This window comes from Hypomesus transpacificus, chromosome 3 (assembly GCF_021917145.1).
Source record: "Hypomesus transpacificus isolate Combined female chromosome 3, fHypTra1, whole genome shotgun sequence".
Classification (NCBI taxonomy): Eukaryota; Metazoa; Chordata; class Actinopteri; order Osmeriformes; family Osmeridae; genus Hypomesus; species Hypomesus transpacificus.
The window spans coordinates 7,312,079-7,325,780 of NC_061062.1; the positions used below are offsets into that span (position 1 = coordinate 7,312,079).

At 46.8% G+C, this 13,702-nt stretch overlaps 1 protein-coding gene across 1 annotated transcript in view; it reads left to right on the plus strand.

Annotated features, from left to right (window-relative positions):
• The first annotated feature begins 13,190 nt into the window (after positions 1–13,190).
• Positions 13,191–13,702, plus strand: part of LOC124464228 (ribosomal protein S6 kinase alpha-1-like) — an 11,576-nt gene continuing 11,064 nt past the window's right edge. Inside the window, 1 exon segment of the mRNA XM_047016205.1 lies at positions 13,191–13,615. Coding sequence (XP_046872161.1) covers positions 13,460–13,615 — 156 coding nt within the window. The 5' untranslated portion in view covers positions 13,191–13,459.

Here is a 13,702-nt window from a genome sequence, read left to right on the forward strand (position 1 = left end):
ACCAAGTCCCTGCCCCGAGGAATATCCGAATCGTAAGAAGAAAGGGAACGTCTACATGCTCTTAAACGGTTTTGCGTAGGTATCTAAGAATCACGGACTATAATCAGGTTATCCCACAGAAGGGAATAAATCCTTCCACGGCTTTATCTACACCGTCCAGCGCGTTCTGGACCGTTCACTGCTCCTCCGTGAATCTAGACCTTCATACCTGTCCAGGAGAGCAGCACTGAGGAGTTATTGCCACAAAGCAGCGTGCTTGAGTTGGAATTGGGGCTTTTGTCCTTTCTGATGGAAGCATTTGACGACGTCATTTGATAGGGTTTGTAACTGTAAATGTCCCTACATACGCGTTTTGCACCGGGGGAACCAACTTGTAAATGAGCCTAGACTGGAGCTGAAGCCTATACGTTTTATCTGAGGCTTGCTGCTCCAACCTATAAGAACCTGAACTTGTATTGCGGCTGTTGAGAGGAGACCAGTCACTCGGACAGAATGCCGCTTGCACAACTTGCGGAGCCGTGGCCTAAAATGGAGCTGGTGCAGCTCGAGTCGGAGGTAAGGACGACACAGGTGATGGGCATTTGTAAGATTAGTTTGTGGGTGTACCAGTTTTTGAGCTTTCTGGAGCCATACGAAGTCAGATGCCTTCCCGTGACTTGCAGCATACATCATCGGTGTGCACGTGCATTGATGCCAGTCTCTATTGGATACTCTGTTGCTAATAAAGTTGAGAGCGAAACTGTACCGCTTTGTAGAAGAAGCTGGGCAAGCTGCAGATCTTCTGTCAGTGATGATTTAATCAGCCAACAGGCTGTGAATGAACGCAGCTGAGGAATTCTGATGGAACGTTAATAATCACGTGTGATCCTCTCTCCAGTCAAATTCTGACTGGTGAGTTTGACCTGTGACCTCTAAAGGTAGAGATGTTTGTCATGGCCATTGAGACAGGAAGCTGTGTGCAGGTCAGGGTCACAGCATGGATGGATCCCACCCCACTCTGGAATTGATGTAGATCACATATATTTAACTGATAAAATACATGCTTGATAGGGCAGACTCTCTCTCTCTCTCTCTCTCTCTCTCTCTCTCTCTCTCTCTCTCTCTCTCTCTCTCTCTCTCTCTCTCTTTCACACACACACACATCCACACACCCACAAATGCAAAAGCTCTACTCTCTCAGATATCATATGACTGTGTATTGGCAGTGTGTTTCCAGTAGCAGGGTTAAGAAAGGAGACCAAAGACACAGTAGCCCCAGCAAGGTCCCTGGTAACCCTGGTAACCCTGATGTGTTACACTGGTAACACATGTCTGTTACCCTGGTAACCTCTGTCTGTTACTTTTGGTATGCCTAGCCCCTTTTATACAGAAATCCCTCAATATTGCCGTAAAGAAAACTCGTCATTATGCCAGCAATGCTTGCTTACACTGAATCAAACAAAGCCGGCATCATGCCGCCCTGTGTGTGCTTTCAGAGAACATGCCAACATTCCGGAATCAGAGGTTCAACGTTAGGATTGTTGTTAGTGTTTGTAGTTCTGCCATGCCGGCTCTCATTTTACTAAGACATCAATTAGTCTTTGTGACTTCCTCCACTGCTGGCTTTTTACAATGACCCCCCATTCCGTGTTCGTACCTTTTACAGAAAACCGCGAGGCGGCATAAAGACGCAACATTTCAGCCTCGACCCCCTGTCTAATATGCTGGTTACCCCTGCATGTTACCCTGGTTACCCCTACATGTTACCCTGGTTACCCCTGTATGTTACCCTGGTTGCCCCTGCCTGTTACCCTGGTTACTCAAGTTTACCCCTGCCTGTTATCCTGGTTAACCTGGCTACCCCTGTCTTACGTTAGCCTGTTACCCTGTCTGTTGCCGTGGTAACCCTATGGGCCATGTCTAGGCTCTAGAGGGTGGTGTCTGAATGAAGTTGTTGCGTGGACTCCTTGTCATGTGACCTACTTTGATGTTTTCTGTTTCTTTTATCTCTTTAAAGAAACTGGTCTCGAACATTGTTCTCTGGGTGAATGGATCTGTCACCTGTCTATCTTTACAGTCTGCTACCTGTCTATCTCCACTGTCTGCTACCTGTCTATCTCTACTGTCTGCTACCTGTCTATCTCTACTGTCTGGTACCTGTCTACCCCTACAGTTTGATACCTGTTTATCTCTACTGTCTACCTGCACTGTCTACCTGTCTACCTGTATGGTCTACCTGTCTATCTGTCTACCTGTACTGCCTACCTGTCTATCTGTCTACCTGTACTGTTTACCTGTCTACCTGTACTGTCTACCTGTCTATCTGTCTACTTGTACTGTCTACCTGTATATCTGTCTACCTGTCTGTCTAACTGTACTGTCTACCTGTCTACCTGTACTGTCTGGTTCTCCAGATGTTCAGTGTCTGACTGCTGAAGAGTAGTGCTGCTCGAGTGTCTATATAGGTTATATTCTGCCACTCTAGTATACTCAAGACTAGTTATATACTCTGGTATTCTGGTTATTCTCTGGCTCTGGTCACACTTGGTTACACTGGTTATACTCTGCCTCTGGTTATTTTCTGGTTATATGCTAGCTCTAGCTATACTCTTGTTATACCCTAGCTCTGGTTATACTCTGGTATACGCTACTCTGGTTAAACTGGTTAAATTCTGGTTAACTGTAGTCATACTCTGGTATGCTCTGGTTATACTGGTCATACTTTGGGTCTGGTTCTGGTTATACTCAGGTTATATTCTGGTTATATTCTGGCTCAGGTATACTTTGGTTACACTCAGGTGCTGGCGGTGTGGAAGTAGTATAACTATGCAGTTAGGGAGTAGTGGATGGTTAGCTTGAGTTATGGAGCTATAAAATGCCTGAGAAATGGCTGAAGTAGGTCCACATTATTCAACATTGACACACTATTTCACTCATACAGATGGGTACACACACTTGCACATGTACTCTTGCACACATACTCACTGATACAGAGTATGGACTGGGAGTGTTCCCTCACCAGGACTTTGACCAGGCTTGTTAGCCTGACAGTGATTTGCAATATCACACACACTTACCTGTCTCACCACTCAGTGTTCTTTTCTCACCTTTCATTGCTTCTGTCTCACCTCTTCATCTTTCTCCTGTCTCACCTCCTCTCAGTGCTCCTGTCTCACCCCTCATTGCTCCTGTCTCACCTTTCATAGCTCCTGTCTCACACCTCATTGCTCCTGTCTCACCTTTCATAGCTCCTGTCTCACCCCTCATTGCTCCTGTCTCACCTATCACAGCTCCTGTCTCACCCCTCATTGCTCCTGTCTCACCATTCATAGCTCCTGTCTCACCGCTCATTGCTACTGTCTCACCTTTCATAGCTCCTGTCTCACCCCTCATTGCTCTTGTCTTATCCCTAAATGCTCCTATGTCACTTTGCCCCTGAATCAGAGTGGTACAATTCCCCAAGGTATAAAAGGAAATCCTCTAGCAGGACAGCCTCTAGCAGGACAGCCTCTAGCAGAGCAGCCTCTGGTAGGACAGCCTCTACCAAGGTAGCCTCTAACCAGCCTCTGCTGGTACTCAGTAGCTCAGCCCTCAGACTACAGCACATTCCAATGTGAGCCATGGGTGTGGTCTCCAGAATAACTCAGCAACTGTGTGTATATGTGTGTGTCTGGGCTAGCCTTCAGCTAAGTTGGGTGTGACCTCTAGAACACAGGCCTGGTACACCTGGGCAGGGGGAAGCAGGGGGGGGGGGGGATACGTGGAAGGGTAGGGAGAGAGAGTGTGAGGGAGAGACAGAAGTTGAGTAGAGGTGGGGGAGGGAGAGAGAGGAAGAGAGGGAGGGAGATAGAGGTGGAGGTTAAGAGGTGGGGGAGGGAGGTAGATGTGATTCACTCTTGAGAGACGTGTAATAACACAACCTACAGCTTTCCTCTGGATTCCTGACTACTACATCCTCATGCTACTACCCCCTCAGACAACCCCAGGCTGACTACCTACACTACCCCCCAGCCTCTAACAAGCCAAATAGATTTAGACATATAGAAGAGAAGAGGCAGGTGAAGAGGAGAGACAAGTAGAGGAGGGGAGACAGGTAAGACAAGTTGAAGAAGAGAGACAAGTTGAATAAGAGAGACAGGTGAAGAGGAGGGACAGGTAAAAGAGGGCAGACATGTGAGACAGGTAGAAGAGGAGAGACAGATGAAGAGGGGAGACAGGTTGAAGAAGGAAGACAAGTGAAGATGAGAGACAGGTGAGACAAGTAGAAGAGGAGAGATGGGAGAGAGTGTTGGAATAAGATGTGGAATTCATTGTGTTCCTAGAGGGCCTAGGTTGCCTGGATACAGGGCTGTGTTGTCTTAATTGTAGCTTTAATATTTGACTTATGTGTTTAACACACACACACACAAACACACACACACCATCCACCGTGGATTCCTTCACATTGTTTACTTTACTATAAATTATGCATCTATCCTCAGACACATCTTTAGTGTGTCAGCATTAAATTATGTATTTACGAATGTGTGTTCGTGTGCTTGCATGGATGTGCGACTGTGCCAGTGTGCGTGTTTGTGTGTGCGCATAGGTGTGCGTGTTTGTGTGTGCGCATGTGTGTGCGTTTTTGAGTGTGCATGCATGTGTAAGTGTGAGTGCGTGTATGTGTGTCTAAGTGTCTGCACATGAGTGGGTCTGTGCGTGTGTGTGTGTCTGTGCTCATTGAGGGACCCCAGGGGATGGAGCATGTTAAACTGGGACACTTGGATCAGCCATGCAGGGCTAATGAGGGAGAAACCAGTGGAGCTGCTTCATCCACAATCAGCTCCTGAAACACGCACGCACACACAATTCTTAAAACACACACAGACTCTAAAAACACACCGTTACAGAGATGCTTAAACACACAGACAGACACACATGCTAAAACATAGACACACACACACACATACACACACACACACACACACACACAAAGACAGACAATACAGCACCCATACACTTGTAATTCAGCCACTGGCCACTTGTCTTTGCAGCGACACTAGCAACGATGGGGAGGAGGAGAGAGAAGTGAGGGGAGAGGATTGGAGAGGAAGGAAGAGGGGGGAGGATTGAATAGAGAGGAGAGGACTATGTAGCAACCAGTGGCGAATATCTGTAAGACTGCAAGGGAAGCTCCGCTTACCCTAAAATGTAAAAGAATTATCGTCAAATATTTACCATTGTGTTAACATTTTAAATGCGTTAGAACGCGTTCATCTCGAAGAAAAGTTAATTCAGAATCAGCTACATATTGTGGCAGGGCCCAGCGTATATATGGACTTCAATGTTGCTACTTTGACCCATTTTTTTTCTGTGCTTCGAAACTATCAAATCAAATCAATTTTTTTTGTATAGCCCTGTAGGCCGAAAATGAGCTTCCCCTATTTGAAAGACCAACAGCCGCCACTGGTAGCAACCTGCCATCATCTTATGTACATATGTGACTTAACCCTAACTTTCACTTTGAAACAATCATTACATTTGTTTTCCTTAATTAATTAATTGTAAGTTAATTGTATTTATACGTCATTGTTATTCAAATGTAAGTGCATCATAATTAATATGTTTTGTTCAATGTTACATGGCTTTGGCATGAATGCTCACTCATTCATGTTAATGAATGACAGGCTTCAGTGAAAGGTGCAGGTAGAACAGGTGTTTTCTCTATCCTCCAGAAATGAAACCATGATAGGAACACTTCAGTACTGAACTTGTTTCTGCGTCTCGTGGTAACACACAGTAGGGCAAAAGCCAACTCTGGAAGAGAAGTAGTGTGTGGTTTTACCACGTGAAGTAGCATGTGTGTGTGTAGTTATACTAATGACTAAAGTCCACACACACACACCCACACACACTCTTAGTGGGACTAATGCTGTGCCTTTGTTTGTTTCCTTACAGAATGGGCAGAGCACGACTGAGGACGGAGACACACCTGCTGTCAAGGTAGTTGGCACACACACACTCACACACACACACACACACTCACACACACACACACACTCACACACACACACACACTCACACACACACACACACACACCCAGACACATATGGGGGGTTAATCCGTGCCACCAAACTATATGATAAAGCCTCACTAGCGCCTATTTACAACCTCGAAATCATAACCAACCTCTGAACGCACGGCAGCATTTTACATAGATTCCAAATGGACACAGGTGTTGCACACACCTGTGTAGGTTGCACTGATGGTGTGCACAGTACATGCAATTTATACTCCACCTGACATACACCGTTGTCAGACGTTGTTAGTGATCATTATACTAACCCAAACACTCATTTGAACCCTAAAACCCCATGCAAATACCAAGAACATTTCTGGTCCCTACAAGGATGGTAAAACAAGGCAACACACACACTCACACACTCATGCATACACATTCACAGCCAGGCACACATACACACACTCACTTACAGCCAGACAAAGGCTGTAACAAGCTCATAATTGAATTATTCATGCCTATTATTTTTGTGGAAAAGGTCTCATTCAGGGAAGAGTTTGATCAAATCAGTCTGCTACTGATGGGGCATGACATACACACACACACACTCACACACACACATACAGAACATACACACCCACACACACTTAAGGGACTGAGTTTGCTGGCATCTTCCAGCTCAGCTGTTCCAGACTGTAGGAGTGTAACTATCTTCCTGAAAGACACTCCATACTCACCTGCCATCATGGTCGGTCGGTCGGTTATGGAGGGAGGGAGGGAATACGAGCAGGCTTTTGATGTGTGTGTGTGGAGAATGTGTGTGTAGAGTGCCACTTATACCCCGTGGTTCCTTCTATGTTGAGTCTTTGTTCAGTCCTAATGTGAGCGTGTGCGCGTGTGTGCGCTTGTGTGTTTGTATACAGATGGGTTCAGAGCCAGTATAGTGCTCTGTTGTGGAGGCAGAGGGAAGGTGATGTGATTGGCTATCTGACCCTGTCGTAGGAATAGACTAACTCAAGATTCTGATCTGTAATGATTCAAGCTACATTCCCTCAGTCTGTGTGTGTTTGTGTGTGTGTGTGTTTGTCCTTGACCATCCATGCATTGTGTAGGCATGGCAACAGCTCCTTTCCTGGCAAAGCCGTTATCTTATGTTTGATATATGTTTAACAGCAGGTCCCTCGGCTCATGATACATACACACACACTCACAGTCACACTTAAAAATATGACACTCACATTTACACACACACAGTCACACACACACTCACAAATTCACACACTTATATTTACACATACATAGACACAAAACACATTATCTTTCCATATATACAGTGTATATATATATATATATATATTCCTCTCTTTTCCTCTTCCTTTCCCGCTCTCTCTTTCTCTCCATCTTCCTGACTTTCTCTTTCACGTAGATACACACACGAAATAGTAGCTGCAGCTTCAGTGGAAGGTCAAAGGTCGTCTCCACAGCACAATCAACAATCACAGTTTAAGGCTGGACCATTCACAACCAAGCAACAGAGGTCTCACAGCCTATCAGATGCTAGCAGAAAATGAGAAAAAGCTATGGAGCTTGAAGATGACCTCTTCTCTACCACCCTGCTTTCTTACACACACACACACGAACACACACACGCACACACACGCACACACTCTCTCTCTTGCTGTTCCCTCTTTCTCTCTTCACCATTCTCTCTCCTCATTCTGTCTACTTCCCTCCATCTCTGCAGTGTAATTCATCAGTGTGCTGCAGCAGAGATAAAGCCTTTGTAATGATTGGCTAAGCTCAGCACAACGTCCTTGACTGTGGCCTTCTGGCAGTATTTCAGAACAACTTCACCTCTTGAGAACAACTTTACCTCTTGATCATTTCCTTCAGGCAGGCAGACAGAAAGGCAAGACCGACAGGCTGACAGACAGACATACAGACAGACAGGCAAGCAAGCAAGCAAGCAAGCAAGCAAGCAGACAGACAAGTGGGCAGTTGGCTGGCAGGTAGACAGATAGACCTACAGGTAGGCCAACAGACAGACCTCAGGCAGGCTGACAGACAGACTTACAGGCAGGCAGGCAGACAGACAGACAGACCTACTAGGCAGGCAGGCAGACAGACCTACAGACAGACAGACCTCAGGCAGGCAGGCAGGCAGGCAGACAGACCTACAGGCAGGCAGGCAGCCAGACCTACAGGCAGGCAGGCAGGCAGATAGACAGACAGACCTACTAGGCAGGCAGGCAGACAGACCTACAGACCTACAGGCAGGCAGGCAGACAGACCTGCAGGCAGGCAGGCAGGCAGACAGACAGACGTACAGGCAGGCAGGCAGGCAGGCAGGCAGACCTACAGGCAGGCAGGCAGGCAGACGTACAGGCAGGCAGGCAGACAGACCTACAGGCAGGCAGGCAGGCAGACGTACAGGCAGGCAGGCAGACAGACCTACAGGCAGGCAGGCAGGCAGACGTACAGGCAGGCAGGCAGACAGACCTACAGGCAGGCAGGCAGACAAACAATCAAACATGCAAGGAGGCAGAAAGATACCACTGGGACTAGTAGATAAGATGGCACAAACACACACACACACACATACACACACACACACATACATACACACAATCACACACACAGGGATTGTAATCCAATTGCCTGCTCCTCTAGCAGCAGTCCGAGTTGTGAGTCATAACTGGACCACTCTGAAGCCCTTTAACGCTAACTAACCTGGATCAGTAGCCCATGATCCCAGCTAGGACCCCCCTCCGCCATGGCCCGTGTGTGCATCATTTATATCATCCCTTCATCCATATATTCAAACATCCATATATACATCCATTGACATATATATCCATCCATCTATCAATTAATTCATCCATATTACACCGGAGTGCTCTGTTGTCATAGTTACAGCCGCTCTCCCTCAAGATCATTGACTTCTTTGTGCTACAATAAAAAGTAATACTGTCTCTCTCTCTCTCTCTCTCACACACACACACACACATATACACATATACACACACACCACCTGTTGCTCACATTCCTACCTCATACTCATTCAAATGTCATGTCTCTGGGCAGGGTCAGGCGGGTCTTAGACCACGATTAGGTGTGTGTGGTCAATATTTACTCTTTGTACACCCCATCCCTACTTCTCTCTTTCTTTTCCTGCCTTTAGGGCTAATTAAAGAAACTTTTTGGTTGCCCAGCCTGAAATTTGGTCGCATATGGGAGGGATTTACTCGCATTGTAGAGAGTTCCTCCTTCTCCTCCTGCCTTTTTCTCACTCCTTTCCCTCCTCCCCTCTCTCTTTGAATAATTTCTTGTTAATTTAGACATGGTCTGATGCTAACCTTATGCGCAGGTTTGCACCATGTCCACAGAGTGTTTGTGTGCATGGGGACGGGGGGGAGGTATTCCAGCCGGCCCCCACTAGTGCTTTGGCAGGAAAGGTTGAATCCGGTTATAAGCAGAGAACTTTGATCTTCCAGGATGAATTTGTTTCCTGTGTGTGGACAGGCTTCCTGACTTTTAGCAGCAGCACAATAGCTAATGTTAGCAACTTTAAGCAGGAAATGGATAGTAGTGTATGGAAGTATAGACAGTCCATAACTACACAGCCTTATCATGATAGTCTCAGGTTGAACATCAAGTGTTATGCAAATAAGCTGGGGTTCGGGCTGAGATGTGTACCTGACTGTTTTTACATTTACTTCTATAAAGTAAAACATACATTCATTATCCATTTCCAAGTTAATTTTTACTGTGCGTCATAAAGCACAACACGGATAGCAACTGCTCGTGACTTTAGACAGTAAACGGATAGGTACTACTATGTTGCAGGGTCCAGTAGGCAGAGGGTGTACCGATGCTGTTGACCGGCTACTCAGGGGAGTCCTGTCCTCACTTCCTGTCCTTTCCTCACTTACTGTCCTCTCTTCCTGTCCTTTCCTCACTTCCTGTCCTCACTCCCTGTCCTTTCCTCACTTCCTCTCCTGTCCTCTTCTTCACTGTATCTTGGATGGTATCTACCCTCCACAGCTGGGGTGAAGAACATGTCCATACTTGGTAATAGCTGCTCTCCTCCTGCCCTCTGTGGAGCGCAGCACTAGTTTAACTGCACTGCCCTCTCGTGGTCACTGCTGGATACTACTGCACCGAACAGCACTGGAATCCTCTGCTTCTTTAGAATCTTCTGTCCTGTTTCAAAGTTTATGTTAGGACTTTACTTCAAACATAAATGGTCAAATTCTCAGGAACCCACTGCCCAAATGAATGTAGTTTGTGTGTGGTATGTGTGTGTTATTCCCGACATGAAGTAAAAGAGATACCGTGCTGGAAGAGAACGCACATCACCCTGTGTGTCGAGTTGAGACTAGCATCTCTACTTCAAGTCTCCCCCCTCTGCTGCCTAGCAACACCAGCCAGCAGCACACTGTCCCTCAGGCACCTCCTTCTTTGGTCCTCCTCTTCACCTACTCCTCTCCTCCTTCTCCTTTCCTCCTCCTTCTCCTCTCCTCCTCCTTCTCCTTTCCTCCTCCTACTCCTCTCCTCCTTCTCCTCTCCTCCTCCTTCTCCTTTCCTCCTCCTACTCCTCTCCTCCTCCTTCTCCTTTCCTCTTCCTACTCCTCTCCTCCTTCTCCTTCTCCTTTCCTCCTCCTACTCCTCTCCTCCTTCTCCTATCCTCCTCCTTCTCCTTTCCTCCTCCTACTCCTCTCCTCCTCCTTCTCCTTTCCTCTCCTCCTTCTCCTTCTCCTTTCCTCCTCCTACTCCTCTCCTCCTTCTCCTCTCCTCCTCCTTCTCCTTTCCTCCTCCTACTCCTCTCCTCCTCCTTCTCCTTTCCTCTCCTCCTCCTCCTTCTCCTTTCCTCCTCCTACTCCTCTCCTCCTCCTTCTCCTTTCCTCTCCTCCTTCTCCTTCTCCTTTCCTCTTCCTACTCCTCTCCTCCTACTCTTCTCCTCCTTCTCCTCTCCTCCTCCTACTCCTCTCCTCCTTCTCCTCTGTCTTTGGATTCTCGCTTTTCTCACATAACAACACATTTAATGATAGTTTGTGTTTGAGTTTGTGTATGTTGGTTTCACCGCCAGGGTGTCTCAGTAAGAGGTTACGTTTCCGGATTCGTATTAAATACATTGGGATTTTCCCCTGGTCGGTCATTTAGACACTCCTTTGTATTTCCTTATTTCACACGTGTGTGTGTGTGACGTAATTATCTTACTGAGTCTGCACTGCTTCATCAGTTTGGGTCAGGGACATGGGAAGCTGCACGCAGAGAAATGTGGAGGCTCATTTTCCGCACCAAACATCATTCTGCAGAGGCAAGTGTGTGTTTGTGTGTAAGTGTGTGTGTGTGTGTGTGTGTGTGTGTGTGTGTGTGTGTTGATGGTATAGAAAGGGATTTCCCTATTGATTTATAACTCAGTAACTCAGGTCCAATTGCACCAGAACTCATACTAGACTCTTGTTCTGTCGAGAGCTGATAGCACCAGAACTCATACTAGACTCTAGGTCTGTAGAGAGGAGATGCAAGGGGGTCAAGGTTTGTCATGTTCTAGACGGATTTGTGGTTACAATCTTAGACAGACCAGACCAGAGTATTATAAGTTAGGCTTTCAGTATTTTATCATTTTCTTGAGGAGTGTATGGTGACATCAGTCTCTCTGTGGTCTCCAGAGAAAGAGGAAGTGAATGCTGGGAAGGAATAGCTACATCCTGTCGACTCTGTTGAAAGCCGTCTTCCTGTTTCTTGCAAAACCACGCTTGGTCTCCTGTTAGTGTGCGAGACAGGTCTGGGTTTGTTAGGGTGAGACATGTCTGGGTTTGTTAGGGTGAGACAGGTTTGGGTTTGTTAGGGTGAGACAGGTCTTAGCTGTTAGAGTGAGACATGTCTGGGTTTGTTAGGGTGAGACAGGTTTTGGTTTGTTAGAGTGAGACTGGTCTGCGTTGTTAGAGTGAGACAGGTCTGGGCTTGGACTCCTCTGGATAGTGGGTCCTGGGGGTGCCGCTGATGTGGCTGCCCCCTGCTCCTGGCTGCCCTCCAGGCTGCTCCCTGAGTGTGTGTGTGTTTGTGTGTGTGTGTGTGTGTGTGTCATACTGTGAGACCAATAAAACGTCTTCTGATAATGTGTGTGATTGAGTGTCCAGCACAAGAGGACTGTAGTCTTATCAAGGTCACTTCACCCCCTAGGTCTTCTCTCACCTGTCCGGGATAGAGAAGGTAGGATCGCTCCCCTCCCTCCGCCCTTCCTTTCCTCTCCCTCTATAACCATCTCTCTGTCTCCCTCTCTTCCCCACCCTGTGTATGTCTCTCTCTCTCTCCCTCTCTGGTTCTACCTAAATAATTTGGTTAGTCAGGAAATACTACCGATCTGGAAGACAAGGTTCTCAGGAACAGGGGCAGTAAATCCAAGTCAGTGTTGCTGCGGTAATGGCAAGGTGGTGCATTGATGGTTTGCCAATACAGGCTGTTAAACCTTCCTGCTGGCGGAGGAGGAGACGCTCACGGCCACCAGTGCTTCATTTGTAACCAGGGTTATTTGATTCATTTGTCTCATGTCTTCTTTATCGTCTCGGGTCTTATATTTTCTGGCATTTTCCATGCTTCATTGGACAGTTTGTAAGTGATGTGTGACAGGAAAGGCAGGGAGAGAGAGAGAGAGAGAGAGAGAGAGAGAGAGAGAGAGAGAGAGAGAGAGAGAGAGAGAGGGGAAGATAGGCAGCAAAGTGCCAGGGCTGGAGACTGCCTACATGGTTGGTGCACTTATCCAGTGAGCTACTCATTTGTTTCATGTCTTGTATCAGCTTTATCAAGGGATTTCAGTAATGTCCATGGTGGTATAAATGGCTGGTATCCTGCAGTTTCGATTGCACTATAAAGGCTGTTATAAATCAATGTCTCAATCTCTCTCTCTGGTTCTCTAAATTCAATTCAGTATGATTTATTGGCATGAGTTAAACAATATTTCCAAAGCGGTCCACAGTGAAGGGACAACATTAGAAATTATTAACAAACACAGATATCCAGTCTACAGAGGGGACCAAACTGCACAACAGAAATGAAACGCACAAGCAAACATCTATAAGCACAAACAAGCTCCTACATTATACATACATACATGCACACATATGCATATACATACCGTACAAACATGCATACACACAGTATTCAACTAGTCATTGCAGTGAATGAAACACAGGAAAAAGTGATCTCTCTCTCTGCGTCTCTCTCTCTGTCTCTCTGTCGGTCTCTCTCTCCCTCTCATTTTGCCACTCTCTCGGGTTCACACCTCAGTCTTGTGGTTCTACAGACAGTGCGGTTCTTCCTTCCTGCCCACCTCTCCTTCCTGCTGAAGTCAAACAGCAAGGCCCCAGTAGGGCCACACGCAGCAGCGATGGAGGCACTGAGATAGACAGCATGCAGGGGCGATAGAGGGAGGCCAGGGTGTGGGATAAAGAGCCTAGCTGGCAGGGAACCCTGACATGGACAAAGACAGAAGGAGGTTTAACCTGAGTCGCCTGTTGGCCGTGTATCTGTTAAAGAAACAGCAGAGGAAGGCCAGCCCTGCTACCAGCCATCCGACAGAGACAAGCAGAGAGACCAACGCTTCACTAGCAAGCCTCAGGATCCCATGGACGGTACAGATATGTTATAGACCTAAACCATACAGACGTTCTTATAGACCTACACCAGGTATACGTTGTTATAGACCATCAACCCGATAG